The following is a 21,853-nucleotide window of genomic DNA, read 5'->3' as shown; positions in this document are numbered from 1 at the left end:
TTTGGTGCATTTTGATCCTTGCCTTGAAGAATTGACCTAGTATTACTACTACTACTATAGTCTATATGCTATTATGCTTTCTTAACAATTTAAGAATGATTTATTCCATTCACCTAAGAATTTAATATTAGGCCTGTGATTGAAGCAATGTTTCAAAAACAGAATTGGATATTGCATCATGCATTGAGGTTTCTCTTGTGGTTTGGTTGATTGGATGTGTTTGAATTGGAAAATGTTCAACTTGTGGTTGAAGTCAACCAATTTGGTTCCATTTTTTTTATTTTATTTTATTTTTTTTTTATCTTTATCAAGAAGCATTGGATTAAAGAAATGAAGTTTGTTTCAAAATTCTATATTAGGCTAATGTAACATGTCCAATTTTAGTATTTTTTTAGTATTTATTTTAATTTAATTTTGATATACTATTAGTATAAAGTAGTTTTTTATGTGTCCTTAGTAACAACACACAAAAAAATAACTATTTTTTATATTAAAAAATAGATATATTTGAAAATACAAATTATTCAAAGAAAAGCTGCTTGGAAGTTGGAATTATTATCTTTGTTCTATACCTTCTCTTATCTTCTATTTTCAAGACACTTATCTTTTGATCCCATTCTTCTTTCTGTTTTGGGTGTGATCCCTTTCTTCTCCATATTATCTATTATCTTTTTCTCATTTTCAATCATATTCATTATCACAAGATACAAAAATGTGTTGCTAATACATACAAAAGAGGACCATTAGGCCCACTAGCCTCTCAGGCCCAGGCCCAGAATCCAACAAGCTGCATATTGTGGTGGTTCCACGCTTGTCACTCTATGGACCCCAAAAAACAATTAAAAACACTAAAAAATTAATCTTGTGCAGATATATGTAGTGACATTTATTCCCAAAAAAAAAATTACACCTCAACCACCATGCTTTGTAAAGTGTCATGTTCATGGTTCCATTACAAAAACAATATTTTTTGGAATTTGAATACTTTTAGCACATTTTTAAATATTTTTTGAAGTATTTGTCATTATCATAAATTAAGAGTTTTTTTTTTGGAGATGAATAGATAATACCTTTTTTTTGGGTTACTCTATATATGAACATATAAATATTATTTCTGCTCGTCTTGTGTATGTAGCAATTCATTTGTCAATGGCAAACTCTTAAATAGAGCTCAGTACTGCGACGGATTAGAAAAAAAAATCGTTTATGCTCTTCTTAAATGCTATATTATTAAACAACTTTTAATAAAACACAACATTATTATTAAAAGGTGTTTTTATGATTTTAAACTTATTTTTATTTATATATTTTAATTGAATAAACCTCAACAAATAAACCATAAAAATCTAGTCGTTAACAAAAATATTTCTAAAAAGTTTAAACAACAAAAATACTCTTAATGGTATTTTTAATCTGTCGCAGATCTGAGTTTCATTTAAGGTCCAATAAGTTACTACATGCATAAGGCGAGATTCAAACCCTCGACACTTACTCAAGTGAACGAGTGAATTAACCAATTGACCAACCCAAATTAATTATTTTTCACTTTCTTTTATTTTTGCCGTTTTCATTTTTAAGAATTTTTTTTGTCCATGACTACATTTTTAGAAGACTTATCCAGCATAATAATTCCGAAACCAACTTTAGTAATATATATATATATAGGCATAGACCAAAAGCGAAAGGAATTGAGCTACAAAAACTTGATGTAATATATATTATGAAATAGGGAATAGATGAAATTATGAATATATCTAAGTTTTGATGGAAATTACACCAAAAAAGAGGTAGTTTCCCTTTAATAATTGTAAGGACCACATGTTACATGTATTACTATTATCAAGATAGAAGAGAATGTAGTGAAAGAATAATAATAATAATAATAACATAATTGTTCACAGTTCACAGAATGGCCAGGCTGATGCAAAGATTGGGGTGAATGAATGCATGATAGGTTGGTTGTATTCCATATAGGTTAAAATTGAGAAATGACCTTTTAAAAGGGTTTGGTCTACTTCTCTAAATAATTCTCAATGACAGGTTACTTCAATTTCAAGGATTTAATTTCATTTATATATCATATATGCATGTGTAAAGTGCAATGCATTTATCCTTACATACCCCATCTTTCAAATTAGATATCCTTGTTTTCTTTAATTTTTTTTTCTATGGTATTTTTCAATCTAACCGGATAAGAATCAATTTGTTATAAATTTGAATTTTATTTAAAAATTATTACTATATATATAAATAAAATTCAAATTTTCAATATTTATTTTTTTTTAACTGAAATAAACTAAATCAAGAAAAACAAAACAAAAGATCTACTTAAATAAAGGGACAGTCCTTTTTAAAAATATTCTTAAACTCCTCCTAAGATAAAAGAAGCTCTACATGAGAAAGTTGTAACTTCATCGCCATTTTTGCCATAATATCTGCCACCATGTTTGCATATCTCATAATCAAACGAAAGTCAACACGCAAATTCCAATGCATGATATCTCTTATTTTGAGCACCAATAGATCAATAAACCCAAAACCATCTTGGTAATTAGTAACAAGATTAAATGCTTCCACACAATCTGTCTCACAAATAACATCTCGTTGACCCACATCCCAAACTAAAAAATATTCTATTCAAACAGCAAACAATTCTCCTTGAAGAATACTATTATTCGCAATCATTCCCAATAGAATATTTCTTTTAAAAATATATGCGGTTAAATATCTAATTAAATTTTTATTTATGAATACTTTCAATTTGTAAAAAAAATATTCAGTTAACCGTTAATATTTTTTACATTAAAAAAATATAATTATAAAATAAAAAATACTGTTTGTAAGGACCCAATTTAAATAAGATATATAAAAATTTAATTAAAAATTTGATAAAATTATAAAGATTAACAAAATAATTAAATTTAATTTAAATAAAAACAGACATTCACGTTGATAGAACTAAATATTTATCAAGAAATTATCTCTAGTCTAACTCTACGTGTTATCAGTTATCACTTATCACGCGTGACATGTTTTCTCAATACTAATTATATTTATAGCAATTACAATAATTAATCTATATAACTGTCACTTTACATTTATTTTCTATTTTCTATTTTCTATTTTCTTTCTCCCTATTAAACATTCACAAACCTCAAGGTGTAAATTGATTATACTATTTGACCAATTAGTCTAAACCAATTACAAACTTGCAAATCAAACATGACCAAAATTTTTTTTCCCTTTCCAAAACCACGGAATTTTTTTTATATATTAAAAGTCATTCTTTTTGAATTTGAAATATTCGTACTATTATAAATTAAAGATAACTTTGTCCTAATTTTTTAATTCACAAAGTCCAAACTCGATATCTATAATTTTTACATGAAACAATCTTATTTAAATTGAAAAAAAAAAAAACACATCTTGATGGAATGTTAACACATGAACAAGGATAATTATGTACAATTTACTATATTTACAGATCTTTCCAAATAAATAATCATTATTAGATATTTTATATTGAAAAACATTGTTCATAGATCAAATATATTAACACCCGTATAAAAATTTAGTTATTATTAACTGTGTATTTAAATAATTTTTTAATTAATAACATAAAAAATACATATTAAATTGTTAAGAAAATACTGTTATCAAATTTAGAGGTATATTTGATGCAATTCACAAATTTTCAGAACAAAATTAAAACAAAATAAAATTTAGAAATATTTTTAAAATTTTAAACAAATTTTAAGAAAAAAAATATACTTTAATTTATCTTTTATATTAAAAAACATTGTTCATAGATCAAATACATTAATACCCATATAAAACTTTGGTTGTTTTTAATCAATTGTATATTTAACTTATTTTTTAATTAAGAAAATATAACAAATACATATTAAATTGTTAATAAAATAGTCAAAATACCGTTACCAAAACAATATTTTATTATAAAGTATGTAAATATAGCTTGATTGTTTTATGTTTAATTATAATTCTTGAAGGACATTTCCAAATTATAAACATGCATCACATCCTTTTCCCACATGATATGAAAGTAACACCTCTACTATTAAATTTTGAGGATGAATTTAGAGAGACTTAAATAAGGCCCTTTTCATCATGTGGCAAGGGAATTATTATGGGCTTCATAAACTCTCATGACCACATCAACCTCACACACACACACACATAGAATAAATTCTAATGCCTTTTCAAAAAATTAGGACCACATAACTTGAGAGCAAAAATGGGGGACCATATATATGTATATGAATTTTATTTATTTTCCTTCATCTCTTGACTTGTGTTGATGTGTGGCTATGGCCAACTTTTTCAAAAAGGTGTAGCACAGTGGCGTTGGTCTCAATCACTAGCAAAGGAGGTTGGAAATTAAATAACAAAGTGCATGCCATTGCTTAGGGCATCATGGGTGTTTGTGAACTCCAACCATGGTGCACATGCATGGATCTTCACCTTGTTTCTACTCACCCAATACTTCTTTTTGCATGTCCCATTCTTAGATAACTTTTTTGGTTTTTCACGGTAAATTCGATAGATTAATGATTAATTTATCGTAATTAAAATTTTATTTAAAGATTTATTGAATAGAATTGTTCCATTTTTTTTAAAAGGATTTCACTAAGGAGACAATAGTCTATTTATATAATGTGTACAATGAGCTATTGAGTTACGAAATGAATATTCTCCGTACTATCTAGAATAACCATCTTAATACTAGGGATAATAAACATTTTCCCAAAAGATTAAACTGATTTTGGGTTTCACCAAAAATTGAACTCTAGACCTTTTGGATCTAGCGCTCTAATACCATGTTATGATACCACTCATCCCCAAAGCTTCAGCGGATGAGAAAATGTAACACTAATGGTTATATCTCTAATATTCCATAAACCTCCATTGTACATATTGTAAGTATTCTATTGGCTCCTCGTACTTTCCCTTTCTAAAATCCTAGAACAAATATAAATCCCTTTCCAGATATATTCGACTGCAAATGGAGTTCTATATATAGTATATTTTTTAGTATCTTTTTTCTAGTGCAATAAAATTAAAGAAAAGTATTATCATGAGTTTGTCTTGATATCGTATTCATACTGTTGTATTAAATTATCGTTGTTGGTTTATGAGTAGATGCATGTCTACATACACAAGACAATATATTCGAATTTTTGACTCTTACTTAAATGAACTAATTAATAAATTAACTATTAGACCATTTCAGATTGGTTAATTCATAATTGTTAAATAACTTGATATATTTAACTAAATTTTTAGATATAGTATATATTAATATTTTAATTTTTTATAAAGACATCTTCACATGAATAACTACCGTTTTAAAAAGTCAACATCATGAAGAAGTTTATATAATTTGACTAACTCAATCCAACTTATAAAAATTTTAAATAAGATATATATTAGTTTTCTAACAAAATAATTTTTGTTAGAAATCAAAGTATTTACCACTTTAATCAATCCTACCATGCATGTTTAAGTAAAACTTAGTTGCCTAATTATTTGCCTTGCTTTTAGTTGATTGTGTTAGTATTATAATAACTTAAAGAGAGAGGTGTCAATATCAACTTCCCCCATGGAATGAAAGTGAAAGCAACACAAAGTTTAATTCAATAATAAATAATAGCATAGGATTTAGCCTGGGAGATGCTTATGATAAGATCCCACTCCCACTCCTTATTGCATTTTCATCTATTTTTTAATGTTTACTATTGTTAAAAGTTATTCTCTCGTCTCTCCCTTTATTATTACTAATTAGTATATATATAAAAATTTTCAAGTAAAAAATAATTGTTTTTTCATTTAATATCAACCATATTTTTGTAAATAATTCTTTTATCCCAAATTCTAAATTAAATTTTAAACCTTAATTCATAATCTTAAATTCTAAACCTTAAATCTTAACTATATATTTTAAACTTTGTAAAAAGTGAAAATAAAAAAAAAATATTTTTATAATAAAATTACAAAATTAAGTTTCTATACTTATTCATAAACAAATTTTATATTGCTGAATCAAAAGAATAATATATAATAACGTCCAAGTTATTTTTTTACAAAACCAATATTTATATTTATAAAAGTTCAGAAAACTGACAATTTATTTATAAATTAATAAAATTAATTTTTTACTCATGAAATATGAAAAAATTATCATTTTTATCCATAAACATTTAAAATTTAGATAAAATTAACTATGGATGAAATTAATATTTGAATATTTTTCTTATATAAAAATTAATTTTTATGAATATAAAATTAATTTTATTTATTCAAAATTAATTTTATTAACGTTTTAATTTTTTGTAGATAATAATGACATTTTTTCTCAGAGTGATAATTTTTTTTAATTGTTTCAAGAAAACATAAGATATACGAATTTGATAGGAACATCATTCTCACGTACATGTACCTGAAAAGTGACGTATCAAATGGCACCATTATATTATTCATGCATGCTCCAAAATTTTGAGATAAAAAATTATTTTGTCTTCTGATCTGTGTTAAAAGCCAAATAAATTTAAACCTAGGCCATGCCATATGTCCCATAAATCAAAATAATAATAATCATTCTACCTTTTCTCATTAAAAACACCCGTAATGCGTAATGAATAATGAATTCTATGGTTCCTTTTTTTTCCTTCTAAAGTACACATTAATATTCTTACAAAATATTATTTTTGACCATTTTTTTAAAAAAAAAGGAAAAGGAAAATAGTTTCATTTTATGGAGAAAAAGAAAATAAATGGAGATCTTTTTGTAGCCGCCAGCCAATGAGGGTCCAAGAAAAAAGTGATTCCGCCATTTTCGGTTGTGCCATTATCTCGAAAAATTTCAAGCATAAAAGAAAGTTTAGGAAACACTTTATTTTTAGATTTCAAATTTTTATTTTACATATTTATTTTTAATTTAATAATAACTTCATTATTTTATATTAATATGAATAAATAACACTATGTATGTTTTAATATGTTTAGCTTCAGTTTTCATTACTTAAAATAACACTCGTTAACACGTGTTATTTGAAAACACAGATCAATTGTCAAGAAAGTTGTGTTATATAGTTTAATCAACATTTAGAATATTTTACTTGACTTGTGTAAGATTATCGAAAAGATAAATAACATAGAATGTGATACAATGAAAATGGATAAGGTAAATACTATTATTATTATTTTGATATTACAATAATCAAAGTCACATTTTTCTTCACCTAAAAAATAAAATAAAACTCTACGACTAAGTAAAATATATTTAATCAAGTCTAACCAATGAAACAATTATAAAGATGAATTTTTGATGGGTGTAGAAGTATGGTTGCAATAATATTTTTAACAATGAAGATCGGTGGTGAAACTACAAAATTGTTGCTATGATTCGGATAACTGCTAATGATTTAAAAAAATTTGTCAATACCAATTATATAATTTTTAAGGATCGAATGAGGTGGAAACCTCCAACAGATAATAATTTTAAAGTTAATTGTGAACGATTTTATTTTTTGATTAAAACTTAGTAGAAATTGATTCTGTTATTAAAAATTCTAATGAGCGTTGGATTTTGGATTGTTCTAGTAGCTATCTTCCAAGACCTATCACAGAGATGTGAACTTTTTGATGTTTAGAGAAGTCTGATTTTAGTTTGAAATTATGGCTTGAGAGATATTGTGTGCAAAACAGATTGTCTTGGTATTTTGCACATTTTAAATAATTTGGCAAATGAGCATAATTGTAATGTGGATGATATTTTTCATAAGATCCAGGAGCTTTTGTCAAGACTTTGGGTTGAATATTTTAAATGGATTATGTGAAGCTAACGCTGTGGCAGATTGGCTAGCGAGATATGCAGTCAAGACCAATTTAACTCATGTTATTTGGTTGGGACCTCGTGATGAGCTTCAGTATCTTATGCTTGTTGATTTAGGATAAACGTCTGTTTTTTTTTCTTTGCTTTTTTGCTTGTTTAGTCACAAAAAAAATCAAGTCCAACCAGTTCCTCCTCCTCCTCCTCCTCCTCATCGTTATCGTTGTTGTTGTTGTCATCATCGTCATCTTCTTCTTATTATATATATAACAGTTCAAATTCATAATGCACTGAAATGACCTAGTGACGACGACACACAAATAAACTCAGTTCAAAACAAGTACAGACTAATTGCACTTTATTTAAATTTAGAATGCACCGAAATTACTTAATGATGACTACACACAAGTAAGCTCAATTCAAAACAAGAGACCAAGTGTACCTTATTTAAATCCAAAATGCACCAAATTAAAATTAATTAATGATAATGATATACAAACAAATTCAATTTAAAACAAGTACAGACCAAGTGCATCTCACCGAAATTATTTAATAATGACGACACACAAACAAATTCCTCCTCCTCTTTCGTCGTTATCATCATCATCTTCTTTTCTTGTTTATCTTTCTCTTATTTTCAAAAAAAAAACACATATTGCAAAATCACTAAGGCGCAGTTTGGGTAAATAACTTAAGGAGCTTAAAACATAAGGACTTTTATTAAACAGCTTATAAATAAGTTATTTTGTATTTTGATTTTTAGTTGTAAAAGTACTTATTTTAAAAAGTTGTAGCGTTTGGATAAATAACTCAAAAGATAAATTTTTTTTTTTACAAAAGAGAATGAATATTAAAATAACGATGATAACAAATACTTTTCAATATTGAATGTTGATTTTACATAACCTAATCACTAATATTGTGTATGATATAGTAGGTGAAAATAAAAAATAAATATAAAATGTGTGTCAATGTATATTTTATTGCTGTTTTTTATTTTTTATTTTTATTCCTACTAGAACTCTCTTCTCCTTTATTGATGTCAAGAACTTGTTATAATTAACTATGAAAATAATAATAAGCTATAAAATTACATATGAAAAAAAATAAAATTAAAACTGAAATTTCATACCACACTTGAATACAAATTTAATAATAAAAAATAGTGATAAAATGATAAAAAATATTTAGAAGGAATATATACAGTAAGTTGTTCAGATGTAATATTGTCTGAAAATGTGGTGGAGGATCAATACTTCCATCAGATGTTTCATTATGTAAAAATGGTGAGACTTGGAATATTGTGTGAGAATGATGGTGGAAGGCCAGTGCTTTTAGCAGACCTTGTGTGAAAATGGTGATGAAGAGTTAGTATTTGAGTCAAGAAGGAAAGTAAATTTTTTTGTTTTAAAATTAATTTTTTTTAAGTAAGTGGTAGAATGACTTCTCGAGAAGCAAGAAGTCATATATTTCTACTTCTTTAAAAAGTTGCAAATTAACTTTTCGAAAAGTTAAAAGCTTTTTTTAAAATAGTGCCAAACACATAAATTATGACTTTTTATAATCTAAAAGTTAAAAAAAAAGTAGCTTCTCCTACTTTCCAAACGGGCTCTAAAAAGAGGAGGGAAAATAAAAAAAAGTAATAATAACAACAACAATAAAAGAACACAATGAAAAAAAATATGCGAAGAAAAAAGAGAAAAAAAAAGAGAAAAAAATGTAGAATGCGACTATTTATATTAATGGGCTATATTTATGCTCTCACTAATAAAATTAATTTTTATTAGGTTTAAATCAATTTAATTAAACTTAATTGCCAACAAAATTTAAATGCCTAACAAAACTATAAAAAGTATCACTTTTTTTCTTTATTTGAAAACACTAACAAAGAAAAAGTGATAAAAAATATAATTCATTTATTTTTGTAAGAATATAATTTAACAAAATAATATCCAAAATTTCATATGACTAACAAAAAATAAGATATTATATATATTAGATTTATTAAAAAAAATCTTTTTATCCAATTTGATAATTTTACACCAAGTGAATTTTACTTGTGAATGAATAATTTTTTTTTAAATAACACATCTAGTGACCGAATTTTACTATAATCTTTATATTCATTTTTTTAAAAATATTTAAATATTTACAAAATTGAATAAAATACAAAGAATATTTTTTATTTATAAAAAATGATATTTTACTGTTATTTTTAAATTATTTAAGAATTTATTTATGTTTTGTTTTTTTTTTACCAATTTTTGTAAATTAATTTTGATACATTATTGATGGAAAATAATTTTGTATTGATATTGGAATCCACTTCCCTAAGCTAGTTGTTGTGTAACTGTTTTCCTTTTTCGCTTTAGCCTTTAGGCCTTGTTATATATCTAAAATAACAATTTTTTTGTATTTTTTAAATAACTTTATTCATAAAGATTTTAATTATTGACTCCAGTACTTTTGTTAATATGTTCATAATTGATTAGATATTGTGTAAATATATATATTTTTTTTGCTGCATTTAAAATCAAACTATTATTTTTATTTCGTATTATTTAAACATATTATATTAACAAATACTAAATTAAAATAATTATAACAACTCAGTTTATCTGTTGTTAGTTATTAGTCACTACATAGCCAAACAAAATCTCTGAAAAATTTATTTTCTCCAAAACTAAAAATTAATAATTCTAAAAGGCATTGACTCAATACTGACCAGAAAGAACCATTATCCTGTTTTTTTCTTCCTCTTCCAAATACATTTCCTTTCTTTATTAGTCAAATCTCTTCTTTTTTTCTTTTTCTTTTTTATTTTTTCCCTCAAAATAATAAAATAAAAATACTATACAGTATACACTCTAAAGTCTAAACAACAAACGCAACAATAATTACCGCAAAAAGTACAGTGGCAAACCCGAAATTTTACGAAACTTCAGGGGTAATCTTCACCCCCTTCTACTTTTTTCAATTTCTCCTTTTTAATTTTAATTTTAATTTTTTTTCCTTTTCTGTTTTCTTTCTGTTTTGAGCTCTTCACACACACTTCTCAGCCATAGACAACAAACACTGTGTTTTACTGTTTTTTTTCGTTGCTTTTATTTTTTTTTATAATTCGCAAAAAAAAGCTTTCTCTCTCTAGAAACTCACTTTCTCTCTCTTCTGCAACTGATTCTCTCAGATCAGAGCTCCTTACCTTCTCTCTCCGTGTCTCTCTCCATTTTCGTTTCTCCGCCGCACTCTGTCGCCGAGATTTTCGTCTCCGCCGCGCCGACGCGAGCTCGACGACGCTTGGATCACCGGAATCTGCGGAGTTACGCGATCGAATTGTTCTTCCGTGACCTAGGAGCTTTCTTTCAGCTTCGGAGCTAGCTTCGGAGTACGCTTCGAGCTGAGTTTGAGCTTCGGAGCTGTGTGGAGCAGTGTTCTGGTGCGGTGAGGTGCTCGATGGAGCCGTGAATCATGATGGATTTGGTGCTGGAGCTGTTTCAGATTGCGAATTTGGGAGTTTAGTGAGGGTTTTTTGTTCGGAATCTCCGTTCGAATTGATGAATGGAAGGGTTCGGGTACGAAAATGGTTGAATGCGAGATTGGTGTTTAGAATTTGAGGAGCCAAACAAAAAAGAAGTTTCTAATTAGTTTCTTTTTGTTTTCATTTTCTTGCTTCAAATTTTGGCTTTGGATGATGTCACGTACTGGTAGAATGACTTCGGATCTTAGCAGAACCGGTGCTGTAGAACGAGACATTGAGCAGGTACCGTTGTTTTTTCTTTGAATATATACATAGAGATTATTTTATTTTATATTTTTCCTTCCGATTTATTTGGAACTTTGGCATCGTAATTGGATTTTCGTTGCTGTTGTGATGACTGTTGTTTGGAACGTTTTAATTGAAGTTTTAGATGAACTGAGTTAATTAATTTCACTAGATTGCGATATTTTGGATTAGTCAATGGAAGTATAGTTGCAGTAAGTTTGATTTATTAGTTAGCTTCAGCTGCTCGTAGCTGTGGATCATCATGTCAGGTTATTTGTAGGTTGCCTTTTTTTGTGTATGTGTTGTGCTACGCAGCCTTTCGCAGAAGGGCTTGATTGCTCAATGGCATGCCAGGTCTTGTTGTCACGTGTTACATGTATAGGAAACCACTGCCCTATGTGAAGAAAGAGTGAGATCTCACTGTTTCTTAAGAAAATTCTTTATGTACACAAGTTTAAGACTTAATGTTTACTTGTTTAGACACACTCACTATGGTGTTAGTTGGTCTTGTAACTAAGTTCGTGAGTGTAAAGTTGATGAGACCAACTTGTGAGTATGTTTACATATGAGGTGTTAGATTTGTGATCATAGAAGAATATTCCATGTCTTAATTGGTGAGAATACTCTCGTTATAGATGTATCTTTGGACATTTTTAATATTGACAGTAAGTGCTATGAATGTGAAAACATTGACAATTTCCACTGGTTTACTCAAGTGCCCGAGAAGCACTTGGCTAGACACTGAAAATGATGCTCTTCTGTCCATGGTTCAAACTATTTTTGTGTCTTATGTGGAATTTTGGTCTCTAGGCAGGGTAAGCCATGATGTTTGTCGTTTATCTTGCTTTGTTTATTTGGTGATTCCTCATTTTTCTCAGCATTGTACTATCTTCAGATGTGCTGACTGAAGTGCTTTATTGATATTCATTACAGGCTATTACTGCTTTAAAGAAAGGAGCTTACCTGCTCAAGTATGGAAGAAGGGGGAAGCCCAAGTTTTGCCCGTTCCGGCTTTCCAATGTGAGTTTGGCACTATTTTCTGATATTTTATGAAGAATTGAGTTTGGCACTAATATTCAATTACTAAAATCAGTGCCTCATATTACCTTTTGTTCTGTATTTACTTATTTCCCCTTAAATAAAAGTTAAGTAATTTATTCTAGAAGTAGTGGGGATAAAGACAGTAGGGATGCTTGAAGTGGAATAACAAAGAGTATAAAATAGTTTCTCAAAGAGGAGGGCAGAATGCAAAGTATTCATCCAACAAATTAAATAGTGAAAAAGATGACATTCCGAAAGTGCATTCTCTAAAAATAGACAAGGAATTTGCAAATATTTGTATTTTTTTTTGTTTTTTTGTTTTGTTTTGTTTTTAGTTACCAAAATAAATCCATCAATGGCTTAAAGAGCAGTTAGATTATCTTATGATCAGGTTTTCAGGAGTGCTTGAAGAAGAAACATTGTTAAAATTTGATTTAGTCATGGTGATTACAATGTTCTGCCCAACATTACATAAATTTTGAGTTACAAATTGAAATTCCGAAACCTAATATTGCTTTTACTAAACCATGAGGATTTAACAGTCTTGACTAGTTTTGTTTGGCAAATGTATTTGTTGTTACAACAATTTTTTGCTAGTGGACAATCTTGTTATTTTTCCATATGCGAGTCATTTCCATTAGATTACAATTTGTTGCTAGATAATTTTCCAGATGCCTTTTATTTGAAAAAAAAATCCAGCTGCCAAAATTTGAATGTTTTTATGTCTTTCAGGATGAATCTGTTTTGATATGGTTCTCAGGGAAAGAAGAGAAGCACCTTAAACTGAGCCATGTGTCTAGAATTATATCTGGACAACGCACGGTAGGTTTTTAAATTTGCTGTTGAATCATGGTGCTGTTCTGCTTCATCAGGTTTAGTCAACAGTGATATGTCCTATCAGATGATTAGTTGTTATATGATGGTTCTGTTCCATTTGATGTTTGCATGATTAAGTAATGTGCTTATCAAAGTTGAAATATATGAAATATGATATACATTTATTATTTGTCTACCAGTAAAGCTTCATGGTTGTTTTATTATGAATATTCCGGTACGCCTGTTTATGTAATTATATTTGTGGTTCCTTCACTCATCGATGAAGTCATTTAACTTGATTGGCTTCTTTATTATGATTGATAAAATATGGGTCCTATCTTTTTCAGCCTATCTTTCAAAGGTATCCACGGCCTGAAAAGGAATACCAGTCATTTTCTCTTATCTACAATGATAGGTCACTGGACTTGGTACGAATTTCTTTATTCTTCCCCTCTTGGGATTTTTAGCTGCAGTTGGTCGTTGCATTGGTGCTATTGATATTTTGAATATGCTGAAAGCTTAACATAATCTGGTCACCTACTTTTCTGCTAGATTTGCAAAGATAAAGATGAAGCTGAAGTTTGGTTTAGTGGTTTAAAAGCATTAATTTCACGTAGTCATCACCGAAAATGGAGGACAGAGTCAAGAAGTGATGGTATTCCATCTGAAGCTAATAGTCCTAGAACATACACCAGAAGAAGTTCTCCCATGAATTCTCCATTTGGTAGTAATGAAAGCTTGCAAAAGGTATAAATATATAATTATACCCCTTTGTTTTCTCCCTGTTTCACTGCATTTCTGTTGAAGATGTTTATTTAAAGAATTTTGTCTGTGCTATTCAGGATAGTGGGGATCACCTTCGGCTTCACAGTCCTTATGACAGCCCTCCTAAAAATGGTTTAGATAAAGCATTATCTGATGTGATGTTGTATGCTGTCCCACCAAAAGGTTTCTTCCCTCCAGATTCTGCAAGTGCTTCAGTCCACTCTGTGTCATCTGGAGGATCAGATAGTATGCATGGTCACATGAAGACAATGGGTATGGATGCTTTTAGAGTTAGTCTATCAAGTGCTGTTAGCTCATCTAGCCAAGGTTCTGGTCATGATGATGGCGATGCTTTAGGGGATGTTTTCATTTGGGGGGAAGGTACAGGTGATGGTGTTCTGGGCGGTGGGACTCATCGAGTTGGGAGTTCTTTGGGTGTAAAAATGGACTCTCTTTTTCCAAAAGCCTTGGAATCTGCAGTAGTTCTTGATGTACAGAATATTGCCTGCGGTGGACGACATGCGGCCTTAGTGACCAAACAAGGTGAAATTTTCTCTTGGGGGGAAGAATCAGGAGGTAGGCTTGGGCATGGTGTTGATTCTGATGTTCTCCATCCAAAGCTTATCGAAACTTTAAGCAATACAAATATTGAACTTGTAGCTTGTGGGGAATATCATACATGTGCTGTGACGCTTTCTGGTGATCTTTATACATGGGGTGATGGCACATACAATTATGGTCTTCTGGGGCATGGTAATCAAGTGAGCCACTGGGTCCCAAAAAGAGTAAATGGCCCCCTGGAGGGCATACATGTTTCATCTATTTCTTGTGGACCGTGGCACACTGCTGTCGTAACCTCTGCTGGGCAATTGTTTACTTTTGGTGATGGTACATTTGGTGTTTTGGGTCATGGAGATCGTAAAAGTGTTTCATTACCTAGGGAAGTAGAGTCCCTCAAGGGTCTTCGTACTGTCCGGGCTGCTTGTGGTGTTTGGCATACTGCTGCAGTTGTGGAAGTCATGGTTGGAAATTCTAGTTCCAGCAACTGCTCTTCAGGGAAGCTGTTCACTTGGGGTGATGGAGACAAAGGTCGACTTGGGCATGGTGATAAGGAAGCAAAACTTGTTCCAACCTGTGTTGCAGCCCTGGTTGAACCCAATTTCTGTCAGGTTGCTTGTGGACATAGTCTGACTGTTGCGCTTACCACCTCTGGGCATGTCTATACAATGGGTAGTCCTGTCTATGGTCAGTTGGGAAATCCTCAAGCTGATGGGAAGCTACCAAGCCGTGTTGAAGGAAAGCTTTCAAAGAGTTTTGTGGAGGAGATTGCTTGTGGTGCATATCATGTTGCAGTTTTAACTTCAAGGACAGAAGTTTACACATGGGGTAAGGGTGCAAATGGTCGTTTAGGCCATGGGGATACAGATGACAGAAATGTCCCAACATTAGTAGAAGCATTGAAAGACAAACAGGTCAAAAGTGTTGCTTGTGGTACTAATTTCACTGCAGCTATCTGTCTACATAAGTGGGTATCTGGTGTTGACCAGTCTATGTGTTCTGGTTGTCGTCTTCCATTTAATTTCAAAAGAAAACGTCACAATTGTTATAATTGTGGACTTGTTTTCTGTCATTCATGTAGCAGTAAGAAATCTCTTAAGGCTTCAATGGCACCAAACCCCAACAAACCTTATCGCGTCTGTGACAACTGTTTTAATAAACTAAGGAAATCTATGGAAACTGATTCTTCATCCCATTCTTCTGTGAGCAGAAGAGGAAGTATCGTTCCAGGGTCACTTGAGTTAATTGATAAGGATGATAAAATGGATTCAAGATCTCGTAGTCAACTTGCTAGGTTTTCTTCAATGGAGTCCTTGAAGCAAGTGGATAGTAGATCTTCTAAAAAAAACAAGAAGTTGGAATTCAACAGTAGTCGCGTCTCTCCTGTTCCAAATGGGGGTTCACAATGGGGAGCACTGAATATTTCTAAATCTTTTAATCCTGTTTTTGGATCATCAAAGAAGTTCTTCTCAGCATCTGTTCCTGGATCTAGAATTGTTTCCCGAGCAACATCTCCAATATCTAGACGACCTAGTCCACCACGTTCAACTACTCCAACTCCAACACTGGGAGGTCTTACTTCCCCAAAGATAGTTGTGGATGATGCTAAGAGGACCAATGATAGCCTCAGTCAGGAGGTTATTAAATTAAGACAGCAGGTACCTTATTTTATGCCGTGGCTGATTGATTCCCTTTCTTGCTTCTAAATGTTCGTAATTTGCATGGAGTTTTATAAAATCTGCTCTTAATAACACCCGTTTTTTGGTGCATCAACTGGTCATTTTTAGGACATCAATATATGTGAATAAATATCTGAAAGCAAATGACTGGGATACTAGGTGGAAATGACAAGCAGACAAATTCACCATGGGATGCATATTAATGGCCAGCAACTTTAATGACTTGCTGCATTTTCTAATTAATGGTTGAGATGAATTGCAAATTAAAATCCAAGGCAATATAATTGCAAAGCACGTGCTTTATATGTAATATTGCCATGTATATACAGTACAATTATTGAAATACCAGGTTGTGGCAATACACTATTTGAGGTGACCCGGTTCTTTATTTTAAAGTTTCACAGGAATAACTAAATAAGATTCTGCAATCCAAGCAGCATACTTAATGCTTCTCAATTCTCATATCTAATCTTGTTTTTCATTTTGCTTGTTCAAGTAATTAGTTTTTGAGGGTGTGGTCTGATGGCTTGTGGACAATAGTTTATTGTTTGGTGTAGATCATATCTGATGTCGATAGTGTAACTCACAAGGTCATCTATTTTCGGCAAGCCTCATTTTCTTTCCTTCTTTTAGGTGGAAAACCTGACTAGGAAAGCGCAACTTCAAGAAGTTGAGTTGGAAAGGACAACCAAACAGCTAAAAGATGCTATAGCAATTGCTGGAGAGGAAACTGCGAAGTGCAAAGCAGCAAAGGAAGTGATCAAATCTCTTACCGCTCAGGTAGAAACTTATATACTTTTAAAGTATTTGAGAAATTAGAAACCTGTTAGAGCCCAAAATACCTACACATTCCCATGGCAAAGAAAGAAAAGAGACAGAGACACACATAACGTTCATAAATCGAAACTAATTATTCTTTAGGCTTATGTATTCCAGATTTGTATTGGATGTTATGCTAAGTGATTCTGTTTTTTTTTTTTTCATGCACTGATTAGTTGAAGGACATGGCTGAGAGGCTACCTGTAGGAGCAGCTAGGAATGTCAAATCGCCTTCTCTTGCTTCCATTGGTTCCAATGAGCTTAGCTATGCTTCCATTGATCGATTGAATCTTCAAGCAACAAGCCCAGAAGCAGATTTAACTGGATCAAATAATCAGTTGCTTTCAAATGGATCCAGCACTGCCAGCAACCGTAGTAGTGCTGGTCACAATAAACAGAACCAGTCAGAGGTAACTAACAAAAATGGGAGCAGAACAAAGGAGAGCGAATCCCGGAGTGAGAATGAATGGGTTGAGCAAGATGAACCTGGTGTATATATTACACTCACCTCCCTTCCTGGAGGCGTAATAGATCTTAAGAGAGTTCGCTTCAGGTATTAATGCATTATAGAAAATGCCCTTCTATCAACTGACAGCACTCATTTGCCTTTTCCTCATTAGCTTGTAGCAATTCCTGAGTTCATAATCGTGCAAGAGTATATGAGCAATACAATGTTCGCATGATTGACAAGTCCAGCGTTGGTGTTGGGAGTGAAGACCTGGCTCACTGATGTGACAACTTGTAAATGACTTTTTTTTACGTTGACTGGAATTGCAGCAAAAGCTCATACTGATCAATTGCATTCGGCTTCCATCAAATATAATGCCTTGAAGGGAGCTGGGGTTTGGCATAGTAGGAGACAGTAGGGAATGATTGTGATTTTGTAATTTTTTTCCTTTAACCTGCTTTCCATTTTTTTCCCTATATGTTTACCTTGTGTGGGGGGTGTTGAGGGTGAGAAATGTAAATTCTTGGTAGGTTGCAGTCTCGGTTGAGAGTAGCTGCAGTGTAAATTTCATAAGCGAATGCATTTGCAAATTTTTCTTCTACATACACACGGTTATAAATTCCTCCAGCCATGGAAGGAATGGCTCTAAGTAGTTGACATAGATAGCCCTCGGAGCAAATGCTTTGTTGAAATCTTACTTGCACTTAGAATACTAGCCGGCATTATCATCCTCACTCTCATATATACTAATGTGAATTACATCTTGGTTGTGGAATAATTAAATCATATCTTTGTATGTAGTACTTTACGATTTTCCTCTGACTAGCATATTAGTTCATAATGTCGGAAATCACTTCGAGGTTCCCTTTAGCCTTGGATTTTCGATCTCAACCATTTGACAGGCGAAATATACTAAATACTTTAGTCGATATGTAGGATTTGCAATTCAATAGGGTTTGGCTTTAGGTTTAAGAGTGAGAAGCTCTGGTCTCAGAAATCTTTTTATTCTTTGGGTTTGGGGTCAGAAAAATCTTATGGAAGGTGTGAGAACAAAAACTTGCTTTGCAAGTGAATTCCGATGGCTTAAAGGGAGTTATCTGAAGAATAAACCAATTTCAAGGGAAGAACTGACAAAATAAAAATTGGTCATTGATAATAATGAATATAAACTACACTGTTGTTTTGATGCCTACACACTCTACTATGTTGTTGGAAATGGAGACATCTTAAACGCATTGATATCAATATCTAGCGGATGTATACAAGTGTATGTTTAGCCATATGGGCATGGTTGGCGGGGAACACACAATACCCAGTTCAAATCTTTGCTGTACTTGGAACAATAGCTAGCTTTATCATACTCACTCTTATCTGACACTGATACCAATGTTTGTTAGATCTTTCGAATGGAATAATTGAACCATAACTTATATAAACGTAGTAGTACTTTGTATTTTTCCCTTCTGATCTATATTTAATGTTGGGAATTAACTAGATGATTCTGCAGCGCTTCGTTTAGGTCAAAGAAAGAATGAGTTAACACCACAGAAGGTGTGGGGAAAAAAAGAATTCTCACTCAATCATTAAAAGGATAAACCGGTCCCAAAAGGAAGAGCAAATAGGCAAACAGGCGAAATTCTTGTGAATATAAACTGTTATAGTTGTGCTCTAATCACTCCCATCTTATTAGTAAAAACAAAACGATTTTCTAACATCACTGGTTGGAATGTTAAAGTAATAGCGTATTGGACGTCAGCCATCTTCCATTCAGACAGAAATGAGGTGGAGCATACATAGTTGGAGAGATTGCAGTTATTGGGTCACGGAAAGAGTCCTACATCGAGAAGCTGAAGCGAGGGAGTGTGGAAAGTGGAGCTATAAAATAGAAGTGTGTGGAATTGAGCAACATACTTACCTGGACGGGGTCAATGGGTGATCAAGAAGGCCCATGGCCTAGGCTGGTGACTTCCATTGCACTTGGGAAGGGTGCCAGCCTAAGGTCTACCCAAGTGGTGGAGCCTACGTCATAATTTGTGGCAGTGGGGGCCTGCGTTCGCGCGGCCCCTGCCCAATTCTAGTTCCAAAGTTTCTTGGGCCCAAATTCCTTTTTGAGCTTATTATATTAGTCCACTCTTCGTGACTCTCTTCCATTGAAAGCCCATTAGAGATAGATTGGTTGTTCTATCAGAAAATTAACGTACTAAATCACAGGTTCTAAGTTTTACCTTTTAAGTAAACCTGATCATAATTATTAAAGGGGTTTGAACGTTTCAATAATTTTTCCTGCTAATACGTGTTTGAAACTCTCAATTAAATTATACTTTGATAAAACACAACGTGGAACATATAATCAACAATTCAATGAAGTTTATTGTTTTCTAAATTCAACAAAAAAAATATGATTTAGGATTTAAAATTTAATATAAATAAAATAATAAAAAAATGGGTTAATTTTTATCGAAAAAGATTACATATATATATTGAGAGGATAATGTTATCTCAAAATTGATATGCAGTCTAATTTGATAAAATTTTGTCATAGAGCCAAAAAAGTAGCCTTTCCCTTGTCCGATTACACATCAGAGCAAATACTACTTTATATCAACATCATCTGCTTCATTAATTTACCATGTAATTTAGAAAACTGGAACAATCTTGTACAACTAACTCCTTAAAGCTGTAATTGCTGCCCTGATTTTTTTATATGTTTATGAAGCTCCTAACAAAGCAATCCACTATAACTAATAAGTAATAACCAAGAATACTTCTACTAAATGCATTGATACTTTTGTTGTTTATGGCCATGATATGCAGATAATATATATGCTGTTATGGAATTAGATGCATGAGGGCATGCCACTACAAAGACAGCATAGAAGCAATTAAATTCATTTCGTACTCATGAAGATGGAATGGAAATCCATATCAAGCAAACTCTTACTCTCTCGTCATATATATCATAGACTTTATTAGGAATGCCAGATCATACATTGTGGTCTCTATATACTCTCATGTTCATGGTCCTTCTACTTTATTATCACAAAAGAATTCGTTCAAGTTAATTGTGATAAACTTATCGTGTTTCACCGTTTTGTAGTAGAGCTGGAGAAATTGTTATTGGATTCCAGAAAGAGTCTCACATCGAGGAGGTGAAATGAGGGAGTATGGAAAGTGGAGTTATAAAAGAAAAGTGTGTGGAAATGAGCAACATACTTACCTGGACGGGGTCAATGGGCGATCAAGAAGGCTCATGTCCTAGGCTGCTGACTTCCATTGCACTTGGGAAGGGTGCTAGCTTAAGGTCTACCCAAGTGGTGGAGCCTACGTCATAATTTGTGGCAGTGGGGGCCTGCGTTCGCGCGGCCCCTATCCAATTCTAGTTAAAAAAAATTTGTTGGGCCGGTCAAATATATTGATACCACTTCTAGTGGCCCATAATCTCAACTGAGTATATTTTTTATTTTTTTTAATCTCAATTGAGTTTATACTCTGACTTTCTCAACCTCGCTTCTCAGGAAAGTCCAATCGAGTAATGTAATTAATTTCATTTATGTTTGTTAGTTCCATCGGGAAAATATTACCTATTGCTTATTCAGAGTCCAACGAGCTACCAAATGGCCATAATGGCCCGGAGTCTCTAATCTTCTTTAAATAGTAAATAAATAAATAAATGTTGTCCAATCTCTTTATCTTCGGTAAATAAATAAATAAATAAATAAATGTAGTCCAAGCCTTACAATTGTACGTTAAATAAGTGTTAAAACTTTAATAACAGGTTTTAATAATAATATATATTTATAATGGATTTGAATATGAATAAGGTATTACAAAAAGTAAAAAACCTGAAATATAAAATACACAAAACGTATTTAAATATATCGTGATAAATTATTGTATGTGTGGGCGTAATATCTACTCTTCCCAATTTGCACATGTGAACATAATAGGAATTATCTTTGAGCAATTGTTTTTTTAAGTTTAGTATAAAACATTTGCAAACTTTAATCAACATTTCCGTTGTCGTCCAGCGGTTAGGATATCTGGCTTTCACCCAGGAGACCCGGGTTCGATTCCCGGCAACGGAAATTTTTATTTTTGCTTAAAGTATTTATTTA

General features: G+C 31.5%; 1 protein-coding gene and 3 non-coding genes across 5 annotated transcripts; all 4 read left to right on the top strand.

The window, feature by feature from the left end:
- Nucleotides 1–10,917: 10,917 nt before the first annotated feature.
- On the top strand, nt 10,918–17,905 carry LOC107496437 (PH, RCC1 and FYVE domains-containing protein 1). 2 transcript variants are annotated; one of them, XM_021127205.2, is made up of 9 exons: nt 10,918–11,421; nt 11,558–11,609; nt 12,546–12,632; nt 13,386–13,475; nt 13,817–13,897; nt 14,022–14,216; nt 14,312–16,450; nt 17,105–17,251; nt 17,467–17,905. In XM_021127205.2, the coding sequence occupies exons 1-9, from the start codon at nt 11,408–11,410 to the stop codon at nt 17,848–17,850; spliced, it is 3,189 nt and encodes a 1,062-aa protein (XP_020982864.1). In that variant the 5' UTR covers nt 10,918–11,407; the 3' UTR covers nt 17,851–17,905. The 2 variants fall into 2 exon arrangements, with proteins under 2 accessions (XP_020982864.1, XP_020982863.1); XM_021127204.2 differs by having other exon boundaries at nt 10,918–11,609.
- A 1,740-nt stretch (nt 17,906–19,645) lies between these two features.
- On the top strand, nt 19,646–19,806 carry LOC127740730 (U1 spliceosomal RNA). The gene has a single exon (XR_008001589.1). It is a non-coding gene; the product is annotated as a U1 spliceosomal RNA (small nuclear RNA).
- A 1,141-nt stretch (nt 19,807–20,947) lies between these two features.
- On the top strand, nt 20,948–21,108 carry LOC127740774 (U1 spliceosomal RNA). Its single transcript, XR_008001633.1, has one exon. It is a non-coding gene; the product is annotated as a U1 spliceosomal RNA (small nuclear RNA).
- Nucleotides 21,109–21,751: 643 nt separating this feature from the next.
- On the top strand, nt 21,752–21,823 carry TRNAE-UUC (transfer RNA glutamic acid (anticodon UUC)). The gene has a single exon. It is a non-coding gene; the product is annotated as a tRNA-Glu (tRNA).
- The last annotated feature ends 30 nt before the right edge of the window (nt 21,824–21,853 follow it).

This window comes from Arachis duranensis, chromosome 7 (genome assembly GCF_000817695.3).
Source record: "Arachis duranensis cultivar V14167 chromosome 7, aradu.V14167.gnm2.J7QH, whole genome shotgun sequence".
NCBI lineage: Eukaryota > Viridiplantae > Streptophyta > Magnoliopsida > Fabales > Fabaceae > Arachis > Arachis duranensis.
This window is presented reverse-complemented; position numbering and strand designations above follow the sequence as displayed.

Coding starts and splice junctions, on each gene's coding strand:
- LOC107496437 (XM_021127204.2), top strand. CDS start 11,538: ATGATGTCACGTACTGGTAGAATGACTTCGGATCTTAGCAGAACCGGT. Junction 13,476..13,816: donor TTATATCTGGACAACGCACG/GTAGGTTTTTAA, acceptor TATCTTTTTCAG/CCTATCTTTCAAAGGTATCC. Junction 13,898..14,021: donor ATGATAGGTCACTGGACTTG/GTACGAATTTCT, acceptor CTTTTCTGCTAG/ATTTGCAAAGATAAAGATGA.